Consider the following 12,625-nt stretch of genomic DNA (forward strand, 5'->3'; position numbering starts at 1 on the left):
GCTTTGGCAGGCACCCTCCCCCATTAGGCAGTTCTGCGGTGTGGCTCTGGGACTTGTTCTTGGGAGCTCAGCCCCAACCTGTTTCTCAGCACACCCAGCAATTAATAAATTCCCTTTCTGCTGAAGCTGGCCACGCGGGAGTCTGTTCCTTGTAACTGAGAACCCTGGGCAGTACCAGTGGGCTTAGGGGCGAGGGTGAACAAGAGGAGCTGGGGGCCTGTGGACAGGGGCCTGTGACATGGGGTTCCAGCGGGTCTCACGGTATCAAAGGCTTTGGGGCCATTGGCCGTAGGGATGAGACTGGGGCCCCGGGGGTGGGGACACAGGTCGGGATCATAAGCACTTTGGTGGTCGGCAGGTGCATTCCGGGTGGGTGTGGAGGCCTAGGAGGTTATTAAATGTGACCCCAGGGAACAGTTTAAGGGATGGAAGGAGCAGAGGAACCTCTGAAGGAAGAGGGTAGGGAAGATAGAGAAAACAATGTCAGGAAAAAAAGAAAGAAGAATCTAAAGAGGGAGTAGTTACTGCAGCAAAGGCTGCAAAAATTCACTTGAGACAGGGTTGAAAATGACACCTTGGGGGCTCAGTCGGTTAAGCCTCCGACTCTTGATTTCGGCTCAGCGCATAATCTCACGGTTCATGAGTTGGAGCCCCAAGTTGGGCTCTGTGCTGACAGTGTGGAGCCTGCTTGGGATTCTCTCTCTTTGCCCCTCCCCCACTCATGCTTGCTCTCTCTCCCCCCCCCTCTCTCTGCTCCTCCCTCTCCCCCACCTCAAAATAAAGAACTAAAAACCTTTAAAAAACGGAAATGATGTCTTGTGCTTGGCATTTAGAAGGACAGGGTCACTGGTCGGTGAGACCAGAAACAAGGCTGGAGAGGGTTGCGGAGGTGGTAGGGGAAAAGGAAGGTAGCCTATCCTTCTAGAGACTGACAGTGGAGGGAAGAGAAGGAATAGGTACAGCTGAAGGAGAGAGGGGGGCCGCGTTCCAGGCTGGGTGCAAGCAGCTGCCGTGAGTGGAGCCTGCATGTGGATGGTGTCAGGATGACCTCGGGTTAACGCACCCAGGTCGTTAAGGCGCATATTCTTAGGTACTTGAGGGTCTCTGGCACTATGGCAATGGTGTCTTCCCTTTAATTTTTTTTTTTTTTCAACATTTATTTATTTTTGGGACAGAGAGAGACAGAGCATGAACGGGGGAGGGGCAGAGAGAGAGGGAGACACAGAATCGGAAACAGGCTCCAGGCTCTGAGCCATCAGCCCAGAGCCTGACGTGAGGCTCGAACTCACGGACCGCGAGATCGTGACCTGGCTGAAGTCGGACGCTTAACCGACTGCGCCACCCAGGCGCCCCTGGTGTCTTCCCTTTAAATCACATCTTCAACTTGTAGAACAAAGAGGCCTTGCCAGCATTGGAAACCCAGTTGGACAGTTGGGATTAAAGTAACTTGAGTGTGGACTGAGGATTTAAAGCCTGATGGGAACCTGGGTCCTTGTTTTCGTTTTTTCTCTGTTTTTGTTTTTTTAAAAAATTTTTTTTTGTTTTTTGAGAGAGAGAGAGAGAGAGAGAGAGAGCAAGCGTGAACAGGGGAGGGGCAAAGAGAGAGGGAGGCACAGAATCTGAAGCAGGCTCCAGGCTCTGAGCTGTCAGCACAGAGCCCGATGCGGGGCTGGAACCCACAAATCGTGAGATCATGACCTGAGCCGAGGTCAGATGCTCAACCAACTGAGCCACCCAGGTGCCCCTGCTTCTGTTTTTCAATCCAAAGTGTTCTGAGGATGAGGTAGACAGGGGCATAAGTTGTATATGGGTTGGGGAGGCACAGGGAGCAGGGATTGAGTTCACCTGGATCCAGATTAGAAGCCATTCTCCCTGTGATCCCTCAGTGTGGACATAGCCCTACTGTCTTAGACCTGTTGCTCTGTCTGACCCCAGTGACGGCACCGTGGGGCCTATTCTAGCTGCTGCTTCTGGTCCTTCCCCTCCCCGCACCCCTCCTTCTCCTTCTTGACATTCTTTTCCTCAAATGTGTCCAGTTTACGGTTCTCTCTTTGGACTATGACCTTACACCTCACTCACCTGGGTCTTCTCTTTTTTCTCTGTGTCTTCACTCTGCCTCAGGGATTCTTAGCTATTTTTCTACCATGGGTTCCACTGGGGTCCATGATCCCTGCTCAGGAGAATGTTTTCATTATTTAAGTTTATTCATTTTGAGAGAGACAGAGAAAGTGCGAGCGGGGGAGGGGTAGAGAGAGAGAGAATCCCAAGCAGGCTCCGCACTGTCAGCACAGAGCCCGACTCGGGGCTCGAACTCACGAAACCGTGAGATCGCGACCAAAGCTGAAATCCAGAGTTGGACACTTAAGCGACTGAGCCGCCCGGGCGCCCTGTGTTTTTAAATATATAAAATAAAGTATGTAAGATTATAAAGGAAATCAATTGCATTAAAATATAGCTATCGAGCCTTATGTTAAAAACAAAGCTGTGACATGTGACGTGTGTTTCTTTCTTAAGGCCTCAAGCGACACAGCCTCGCAGTGGGCCCAATAACTCCCATGACTTCAACACGGTGATGCGTAGAAATCTTTCGAGCTGTTTGCCACGAGGCTGATAGGATATGAAAACATCTGCAACTTCTTTTGGTGACGAGGACCCAGGTTTTACTGATACCTGTGTGCTTGTGGCTTGCAGTGAGCACCGAAGAAAACGAAGAAAATGAAGAAAACGCTAACCTTCAGTTAGAGGTCCTCTGAATTCTGTTCAGGAACTCCTTGGGAGGCTGTGACCCAAGGTTCAGAAGCCCTGGCCCCAGGGCTCGGGTTTCCATTGTTTGTTGATTTCTTCCTTCCTATTGCTCTTAAATGACCCAGAGCCAATTCTCATTTAGTCCGTAGGCAATGAAACTGATAATAGTGATCACTTTCCAGGCGGGGGCAGTGAGGCCCTGGGACACGCACAGCTTTGTAGTTTGTGGGACAAGGACCTCACTGTGGAGCTGGAAGGGAACACTGGCGCCCTTGGAGTCAGATCAATCTAAAGATGGAGGTAGAGCACCTCAGGGGAGGGTGCCAGCTCAGCACTGACCTCGGTCCAGAGAGCGGCCCGTATTCACCAAGCACACACACCCACACACGCACAGCTGTACACACGGTACGGAAAATGGTGGCACTGGCATCCGCTGGAGCGAGAAGCAGGGCCAGGCCCCAGTCACGAGGCACCTGGCGTGGGACCCTCTCCTACAGTCGCTCAGCAGCGGGCTGCCCCCGCCCACCTGCCTCACCCTCTCTGGCCCCGCCGCACAGCTTGCCAGCTTTCTTCTCCCTGGGGGAGGCAAGTTCATTGTTAGCGCTTGTCACCCCGTTTTTCTCGCGTCGCCTTTGTCTCCTGGGGTGCCTGCCTGCCTAGTTCAGGGCCTCCCCGCTTCCTGCTCTTTCTTCTGTGCTCCCTCTGTCAGCCAAAGTAACCCTTATCTGGCTAAAACGTGTCAAGAACACCGCTGAAATCCACCTGTACACAGGAATAGGAAGAGCTCTAAGGCCCAGAGAAATCAGAGCCAGCAACCAGGAATTCCTGGGCCTGACATGTGGGAGGCGCTCAGCGAGTGTTTGCTTAATCGAGTTACCGGGTAAAGAGCCCTGAAAGCTCCCCAAAGCCTCTTCTGGCATTTCCAGCAAGGTCACCATGTATCCCTCACCTTCTCTAATTAAGCTGGCTTTTCCTCAAGTGCCTGCTGTCCAAGGTGAACAAAATGTTTTCAACCAGTGTTGCTGGTTTTGTTTGCAACAGTATTTCTCAGTATCATGCTTCACCCCCTGTGTGGGGTAATTAGTTTTGTGCCGAAGGAAGGGAGTGAGCATGGGAGGTGGGGGGCGGGACGGGGGTGGTCAGCCACCATCCACCGTCGTCTCCTGGAAGGTGGCCCGTGTGAGGGGGCATCTGTACGGGGCACCCGGAGCCCACAGGACTCTTTCAGGAACCCCTCCAGCACCCGGCACGATCCTGCTTTCTTCCTCCGGGTGAGTGTCTTGACGGGCTGGGTGGTCTTTCTGTTCTCTGGTTGTGCACCTGACTCAGTGCCACAGTGTACTGGCGGGCTGTACGGGTTCATCAATTTTTTAAAGTTTATTTATTTATTTTGAGAGAGAGGGAGAGAGAGAGAGAGAGAGAGAGAGAGAGAGAGAGCTTGCACGCTCGTGGGAGGAAGGCATAGAGAGAGGGAGAGAGAGAAACCCAAGCAGGCTCTGTGCTGTCAGCACACAGCCCAACACGAGGTTCGATCTCACGAACCAAGAGATCATGACCTGAGCCAAAATCAGGAGTCGGATGCTTAACTGACTGAGCCACCCAGGTCCCCCCAGGTTTTTTTTTTTTTTCTTCTTCAGAGAGACAGAGAGACAGAGACAGTGCACATGTGAGCATGGTGGGGGTAGGGGCAGAGGGAGAGAGAATCCCAAGCAGGCTCCACGCTCGGTGTGGGGCCTGACTTGGGGTTCGATCCTACGACCCTGATCGTGAACTAGGACGGATCACGAACTGAGCCAAAATAAAGAGTCCTCTCAACTGACTGAGCCACCCGGATGCCCTCCAGGTTCATTGTGTTGATTCTTTTCTCACAGGAGAAGTCTGTATTAAGGCAGATAGGCCCATTTTTTTAATGATAGAAATTGCTAATAGTTAGCAAACGCTACTCTGTACCAGGCGTAGTGATAAGCCTGTCACACCCGCCATCTCATTTAATCTCCCATATGCAGCCAGAGAGATCCTTTCACAGTGGAAATCACATCCTGTCCCTCCCCAAGGACCCAGGCACACTTGCCGTCAGGCCCACACCACATCCTGCAAGGCTCCTGTTCCAGCTGCACCTCTCTCCCCGCTTCCCCTGATCACCACTCTCCTTGCTGCTCCGGAACTGGACAAGAAGGCCCTGCCGCAGGGCCTTTGCACTGGTTCTTCCTCCCGGGCCCTGCCCAGAGCACCCCTTCACTTTATTAGGCCTTCTCTAGCGTCTCTTCAGAGAGACACTCGCCCCATCCCAAATATCACTCGTTAAGCTCGGCTGACTTCTGTTCCTTTCTAATAGAACTCAGCACCCCTAGCCATTTTATTATAAATCTATTTGTGTGGTTGTTTATTACCGATCTCCGCACTAAAAGCAAAGCTCCATGAGAGCAGGGACCCTGCTTTGTTCACTGCTTTATTTCCAGCACCAAGAGCCGTACCTTCAATGTGAATAAATATAGAGCCAATGAATAAATAAATGGATGAATATTCACAAAACCCCATAATGTGAGTGGTACTATCACCCCCATGCTAGAGATGAGAAAACTGAGGTTTAGAGAGACTGACCATATTCCCGGGGTCATAAAACTAATGAGCCGTCTGGGACCAGAGGTCAAAATGTCTTGCCTCTGGGGTCTAACTCTTAGCTTCTGTGCTAGCTCACCTCTCTCTGCACTTTTAAGTGCCTGCCAGTGTTTTTATGTGAGAACCCTATTTTCCTGAGACACTCCGAGAAAAAAGCCATTCGATGGGTGACTCCGTTTGGAAAATCCTGCAAATTACGTTTCCTGCTTGGTGGCCTAAGAAAGGCTCTGAAAAGTCCCGCAGTATAAATCCTGGTTGAACTTCTGTAATCAGTGTTTCCCAAAGCATTGACTATAGACATCTTGTATTTATTTATTGGTGTGTGTAACATCTATTAACATATTGCAAAGCATACCTCAGAAGCAATAGCTTTTGTCCTTGCGGAGAGAAGCAGATTGTCTGGTACAGGATTCCGGGAGGTCTCTCTGGGTTGGCTGGGGTGGGAAGTCTGGGACCAGGGGCTTCCTCTCCTAGCAGGAGGGCCCGTGCCTGAAGTCAACGTCCCACAAAGCTGGCACCTGAACCCAACATGTTTGCTCACCCACTGTCATGTTCACCCCCAAACCAGGAAGGCAGCAGTGAGGCTCCTGGCCCCTGTTAGCTGCACCCCGGCCCAAGCATGCTTCTCTACAGAGATCTGGGCACCGGCTCATCTTCTGCCCTTTGATTCCTGTACAGGTGACACTTGGTGTTTCTCCTGAGCTTCTTAGAGAACAATTCCTTAGGTGTGCCTCTCAGAGACATCAACCCCACAAACCTGGCCTTGCTCTCTTACTGTCTCATTTCTCCCTATTGGAATTTTCACCTAGAGGAACAGGGACACTCCCTTACCCACTTGTGTCCTCTCGGCCACCAACTCGGTGTTGAACACATGGTCGATGGTAAATGCCTAGACCATTCTTGTTGGTTTGACTGTGATGATCCTGCACGTTGCACAGTTTGGAGCAGAAAAGGATAGATGGTGATGTTGTAAACCCCTTAATTCATTGCCAGAGCCGCCTCCACCCCCGCCCTGAGCAAAGCAGAGGCAGACAAGACTATGGAGGGAAATGTATGTAACTGACTGCATCTCTGTGTTCCTGGCAGGGCTGGAGCCAGTCAGCGTCCCGATGTGTTCATTTTTATTGGTTTTGATGGTGATTTGATGTCATCAGGGATTCAGGTCTCACGTTCGTCCCTGCGATCATCTGAATAGCACTGGTGACGGGGAAGGGAAGAGCAGAGACAGGCACCCATAGGCAGCCTGGATCGGACCGTATAAATCTGGGAGGAGGGAGGGGGCCGGACAGCCTGGCCTTCCCAGCTGGCACACGAGGCTGAGTGGAAGCCAGCGACAGGCAGTGGAGCGGGAGGCGTTGTGCCTTCACCCCAAGTGACCATGAAAGGGGCCATGCGAGTCTCAATCGTGTTCCTTCTGGTGACTGTGTCGGACTGTGCCGTGATCACAGGGGTAAGTCGTCCAACTTCCTCTACGCCCTGGGTTTGGGGGGGGGATGTCAGGGTCTGCAAGGGATGGGAGCCAGCGACCAGGCAGGGGGCAAGCCAAAAAAACTGGGGCGTCAGCCGGCATTTTAGAGAGGTGTTCCACATGATTTTCGGATTAGTTAGACCTCACTCCACTAGACGGGATCCACTTTTGAGCAGCTGTGTGTAAACCAAATCTAATTTCCAACTGCATTAGGAGAACATCAAACATTTTGACGTTTCGACCTCTGGTAACATGAAGATTCCTATTGTGTAATAAGAAATTCCTCTATAAAGTGGGTTAGCACCCCCTGATTTATCTTTTGTGAAAATTTTGGTTTTCATATACAATGTGGTCCACATGTCAGGTTTAGTTTACACAGCATGATGACTTGATTAAACGCAGTGACCTTATGAGCTTTAATTGGGGGCATTTAACCTCTGCCTTTTCCACTCTTAAGAAAGGTTGCCTTGAAATTCTTTCTTCCCTTTATTTTTTATGTATTTTAGCCGTGCCCAGTTCTGATAAGAACATTTGGCTGGGTGCACCCAAAAACAAGCATCGGGTACCAAGCAGAAATCTAGTCTCCCAAGGGACGTTTGCCACACACAGGCGCTGCCTGTCTTAGAATTCAAAACACTCGGATTATGGTTCTCTTGTAGCATTTTGGCTTTAACCGGAACCACCCTTAAATGTGTTACAGTGGTGGGACCATTCTTACTAAAACAGAGAGTAATACTTTACCAGAGAGCTTTCCAGATAAAAGCCGCTAGAGGAAAAAAAAAAAAAAAAAAAGGGAAATTTATTATTTTTTTCCGAAGTCCCTCAACTTTTTACATAGAGAATGAAAACGTAGAAAAATGCCAAACAATTCCTGGAATCGTATTAGTTTTAATGTTCACAGAAAGGAAACCTTCTTTCTTCTCCTTTTTAAAGGAAAAAGACTGAGTTTCAAAGACGAACAAATATTAAAGGCAAGTCAATGCTTTTGAGACCCGGAGCGTGAATAACACTGTTAGGGCAAAATTATACCTAATGAATGTCAGCCTCTGAATCTTCCTACTGTGTAGCTTGACCATCGGGGAGGCTGAGAAAGAAGGACAGAAGCCACCGAGAGGGATGGGGGCTGAGGGTTCACGCTGATGCCCGGGTTACCTCACTGTGTGAGCTCCAACATCTGGCCGAGTGGTAGTGGGAAAATGCCTTTCTAGCAAACCCTTCAGCTGGACCTTTTGAAAAGCACAGTGAGGGAGAAATCTAGGGTGGAAGGAAATGCATGTCAGACATGTGCAGGAGAGTGTGGGACCCAGTGCTGAGGGGGTCAGGACCTCCTTCCATTCTCCATGCCCAGGGGCTGCCCCAGGGCGACTCCCAAGAAGAGGCTGGTGGGACATCGTCATATGGCCCTGCTCCCTGCATAGTGACCATCCCAAATTCAGGCTTGGATGGTCCTTCCTGCCAGAGCGGGGACAATGATGTCCCAACTCTGTGGGAGAAGAGTCAGGTAGGGCCTGCTTGGCCCCAACCCTGGGCTTTCAGGGGCTGGTCGGTGTGAGAGATGTACCCTCGCCGGGCTGGAGACCTGCATGGCCAGGTGACTGCCCCCTGCACCTCTTCTGGGTGACAAGCAGACCCTGCGCCCCCACTTTCCTTCCTGGGGCTGAGCCAGTGGGCAGCCTCCCACTCCTGCCAGGTCCCAGGCAGGCAGCCAGAGCCTGCCCCATGGCCTTCTGTTGGAGAAGAGTGAACCAAAACCCAGTTGTGAATCTCAGCTCAGATAAGCCACAAAGCTTTCCTGCAAGCGGAAAGATTGGGTGCTTCTCCATCGTGGCCCCACTTGAGTCTGGAGCAGCTCAGAGGTCGATTTTGTTTCAAGCAGGCTTGTGTGGCCTTCTTTTCAAATGGCAACTTCCAGAAACTAGGCAAGGCTGCCCAGCTCCTGTCTGGAGCCCAACCCAGAGGGGTCCATCCCTATCTGGGGTTCAAAGAGGCCTGCTGAGAAGCACTGGGGGAGACACCGCTTCTCAGGGGGTGCCGGCCCCCGGCTGAGGCGGGGATTCTGGTGAGGGCCGCGGTGGGGGCCAGCACCAACCCCGGGTGTGGGGTCAAGGTTGGAGGGTCTGGTCCCAGGAGACTCAGCACTGACCACCTAGGGGCTTGGGCCATCAATGCCCCTCCCGCCTTTGGGACTTCAAATTAATTTGATGTCACCGGTGTCCCTTGAGCATTTCCCAGTGCTGGAAGGGCCATATCTCCTAACTTCTAAGGTTGTCAGGAGAGTTGCCCCCCTATTGGGCAGCCTCAGTGGAGCTTGGTTCAGGGGGGTGGTGGTCCTCAGATGCAGTTCTGCTGCCCCGCGGAGGCCTGAGCATCCTGTCATGAGCGGAGCAGGAGCAAGAATTAGCTGCCCAAGGTGTCAGGCCATCAGGGTTTTCGAATGTACCTCTTCCTTCCGGTTTCTCTTGAGTGGCGCTAATGGGCACTAACGACTCCTGTCTCCCCTCTCAGGCCTGTGAGCGGGATGTGCAGTGTGGGACGGGCACCTGCTGCGCCATCAGCCTGTGGCTGCGTGGGCTTCGGATGTGCACCCCGCTGGGGCGGGAAGGAGAGGAGTGTCACCCGGGCAGCCGAAAGGTACCGCACAGACTTGCTCAGGGCAGAGAGCCGGCGACACAGCTGGGACTGGACCCCGATTTTCAGACTGACTCTAGGATCATCTTAGGGGTGTTGGGCACTGCCTCCTTGCTTTTTGGAGAAAGCTTGGGGTGGAGTAGGGGGGCACTAAGCACACACCTTGTTAGATCTGTGGGTTGGAACCCCAGCTGCTCCTCTGCTGTGTGGTCTTGGGCAGTTAGCAGGACTTGTCTGGGCCTCGGGCGCTGTATACAACCAGGCGAGTAGAATGATTACCCCTGAAGTCTCTTTCAGATCTGAATATGAACTCAGATTCTCAAAGGGTCCCGAATGGCCTCTGCCCCTGGACCCCTCCCTCAAGAACATGCAGTAATACTCATGGAAGGGCCTTCCATCCAAGGCCTGGTTAGGGTGAGGCAAGGCCCGTGCCCAGCGTATACACTTTAAGGAGGCACTCATTCTTTGGGGCCCCAAGCACCTGACTCTCGCCCTGCTCCCAGCCCAGGGGGCATCGAAGGGCCACGAGGTCTTTGCTTCTGAACGGCCAGGTATGGGAGCAGCCACAGGTGTGTACGGGGACCCGTGTGTCTGTCACCTTCCCCGGCTTCCTGTGGTTCAGGAGTCCTTCGTGCTCTCCTGGGGGATATGCCTACACCGGGAACCCTGGTTTCTTCTGGGGTCAGAGCATCATCCTGTAGTCACCCCCCCCCCCGCCATTGCAGCTGCTTGGGGAATGGGGGGGAGATGCAGCTGAGCCGAGACCCTCGGGACAGCACAGCAGTCCTTGCTGCCTCGGGGTGTGTCAGGTGGTTCGGCTGCAGACCTCCGTTCCCAAAAGGGACACCGGTGGCGATGTAACCGCGTGCCACTTTTCAGACCACCTGCTTTTGCAAACATATAGTTTAAACCTCTTCACAACCATTTGTGGTAGGTGCTATTATGAACCCATTTTGAGGATAATAACACCCATTTTTGAGACACCGAGCTTAAAGGACTCGCTGGTTTTCACACCGCTGGGAAGTTGGCAGACCTGGGATTGGAACCGGGGGCAGTCTGACGCTGTCTGTGGTCACAACCGTTCCTATTCACCCTCCTTTGAGGAAGCCTCAGTGGTCTAGCCTCTGGGTGAGAGTCACGGGGCAGAGGCAGTGTCTGTCCTGTCCACGGCTGCGTCCCCAGTACCCAACATCAAGTGCACGCTAAGTGAACTGTGAGATTCAGTCAACGACCGTGTGTGCGTGCATTCACGTGGGTGTCAGGTCAGTGAGGGGACTTGGCTAGGCAGCTCTGGGACTTTAAGGTTGGAGCGGACAGGACAGTATTATGGACAATTACATCGTCTCGAGGGCCAGATTGCCCGGGTTCAAATCCTGACTCCTCCCCAAATCAGCTGTGTGATCTTGGCATGTCGCTCAGCCACTCTTGCCTCAGTTTCCTCCTCTGCAATAACTGTGATTGTTATGCTGGATGGAGGGGTGAGACACTGGGGAGAGCTGGGCTGGCCGGGGCCCCTGCGGGAAGCCCACCTCCCTTATGGTGAAGGTGTCATCCTATTTCTCCTCTTTCTCCAGGTCCCCTTCTTCAGAAAACGCCAGCACCACACCTGCCCCTGCCTGCCCAACCTGCTGTGCTCCAGGTGCCCGGACGGCAGGTACCGCTGCTCCACGGACTTGAAAAACATCAACTTTTAGGAGCCTGGCTGTTGTCGGCACACACGCTGGGCCTCTGCATGAGAACAGCCTGGGGCGGGGCGGGGGGGGGTGTCTCTTATGGATTTTGATTTCTGCCACATGGCCCAGCTCCCCCACCGCCCTGTCCCCAGGCCCCAAGCTGCTTCCCCCCATCCCTGCTTCCTAGCCCACATCTGTGCATTCATGCAGACACCCGCACATGGTCTGCCAGGCTGGCCTGAGGTTGTCCCAGCCGAGGGCCGTGGTCCTGGCAACAGCTGTTCCGTCTGGCTGAGGGGTTGTACGTGATCGGAAGGACACTGTTTTCCCTTAGCTCCTGCCTCACTCACCTGTCTGCTCCTTAGAGGTGACTTGTCCTCCTCCCCGGGCCCATCTGTCCCTCCTCCCGCATGCGCTCTCTGCCTGAACCTGCACATCCCCTTGGGTGCGCTGCTCTGCGTCTCTGGCCTGAGCCTCAGGCCCTTTCTGTGAGGCCTGTGACTGTCAACCTGAGAGTCGGTCATCTTCCTTTGACTGACCAACCCCTCGGTTGTAGGCCACGGGCCCAAGGTCAGCCCTTCCCGGGGCGCAGTAGGCGGTGACCTCATGGCAGGCGCAGGGAGCCACCAGGCCAGTGCTGCATGGCTTCCGAACCCCTCCCAGCAAGCCTTACCAGTTAAGCAGGGAAGCCCCCAATTCCCACTACCTCGCTCTAAAATGCAAGTGGAGGGCTGTTTGATCTTATCAGCTATTGACGTTTTAGGAGGCAATTAGGGAGTAACCTCAAATAGCTCCTTCCCAAGGATCGGTCCCTGGGAGCATGTCTGTGACCTTGAGGACCAAGGGCTTCTGCCCAGCTGGGGGGGGTGGGGGGTGGGGGTGTCAGGTGGGAGGGGAGGCAGCAGGCAGGGACACCGACTTTGGATACAGGCGTGCAACCACCACCGCGGGCCCAGGCTGCACAGGCACCACACCCAGAGACAGCATCTTCTCCAGACAGTGAGGGCTTCCGGAAGTTCAAAGCTGTCTGTCTGGGAGTTGTGTCACTGGCCTCCGTTGTCATCTAAAACACAGTTGCTCTAAGCCCCTCGCATCTGGACCCTGCCCCAGGCCCACCCAGGACAGCGTGGTGATGCCCGAGGCTGCAGAATAAAAGCATGAACAAGGGGCGAGTGGCTGTGGTGTTCTTGCTGTGTCAGGATGGGGACCCAGGGGCGGGGAGGGGGGCGGGACTGGGCCTTTTCCAGGTGGGGAAAGATGCCATTGCTGTCCTCCCATCTAGGGCAATCTTTGAGAAAGTGGATTCAGGGTATTTTTGAATGGAGGGTGACAAGCAGTGTGCACAGTGAAGGTGCCGCCCAGGTCTGTGACTCAGGCGCGTGGCTGGGTTGGAGACAGGCAGTGAGCCGTGAGCCAGTGTCTGGGTAGGGACTCCACTGTGACAGGACAACTCCAGTTTCTGCAATTGAGTGCCCTTTGCTTGGTGTCCAGT

General features: G+C 53.5%; 1 protein-coding gene across 1 annotated transcript; it reads left to right on the forward strand.

Moving 5' to 3' along the window:
- The first annotated feature begins 6,461 nt into the window (after positions 1 to 6,461).
- On the forward strand, positions 6,462 to 12,300 carry PROK1 (prokineticin 1). Its single transcript, XM_025912512.2, has 3 exons — positions 6,462 to 6,814; positions 9,338 to 9,463; positions 11,035 to 12,300. Exons 1-3 carry the CDS (start codon positions 6,743 to 6,745, stop codon positions 11,152 to 11,154), a joined length of 318 nt encoding a protein of 105 aa, XP_025768297.1. The 5' UTR covers positions 6,462 to 6,742; the 3' UTR covers positions 11,155 to 12,300.
- The last annotated feature ends 325 nt before the right edge of the window (positions 12,301 to 12,625 follow it).

The sequence above is a fragment of the Puma concolor genome, chromosome C1, assembly GCF_028749965.1.
Source record: "Puma concolor isolate L17-30 chromosome C1, mPumCon1.1.hap2, whole genome shotgun sequence".
NCBI classification, from domain to species: Eukaryota; Metazoa; Chordata; class Mammalia; order Carnivora; family Felidae; genus Puma; species Puma concolor.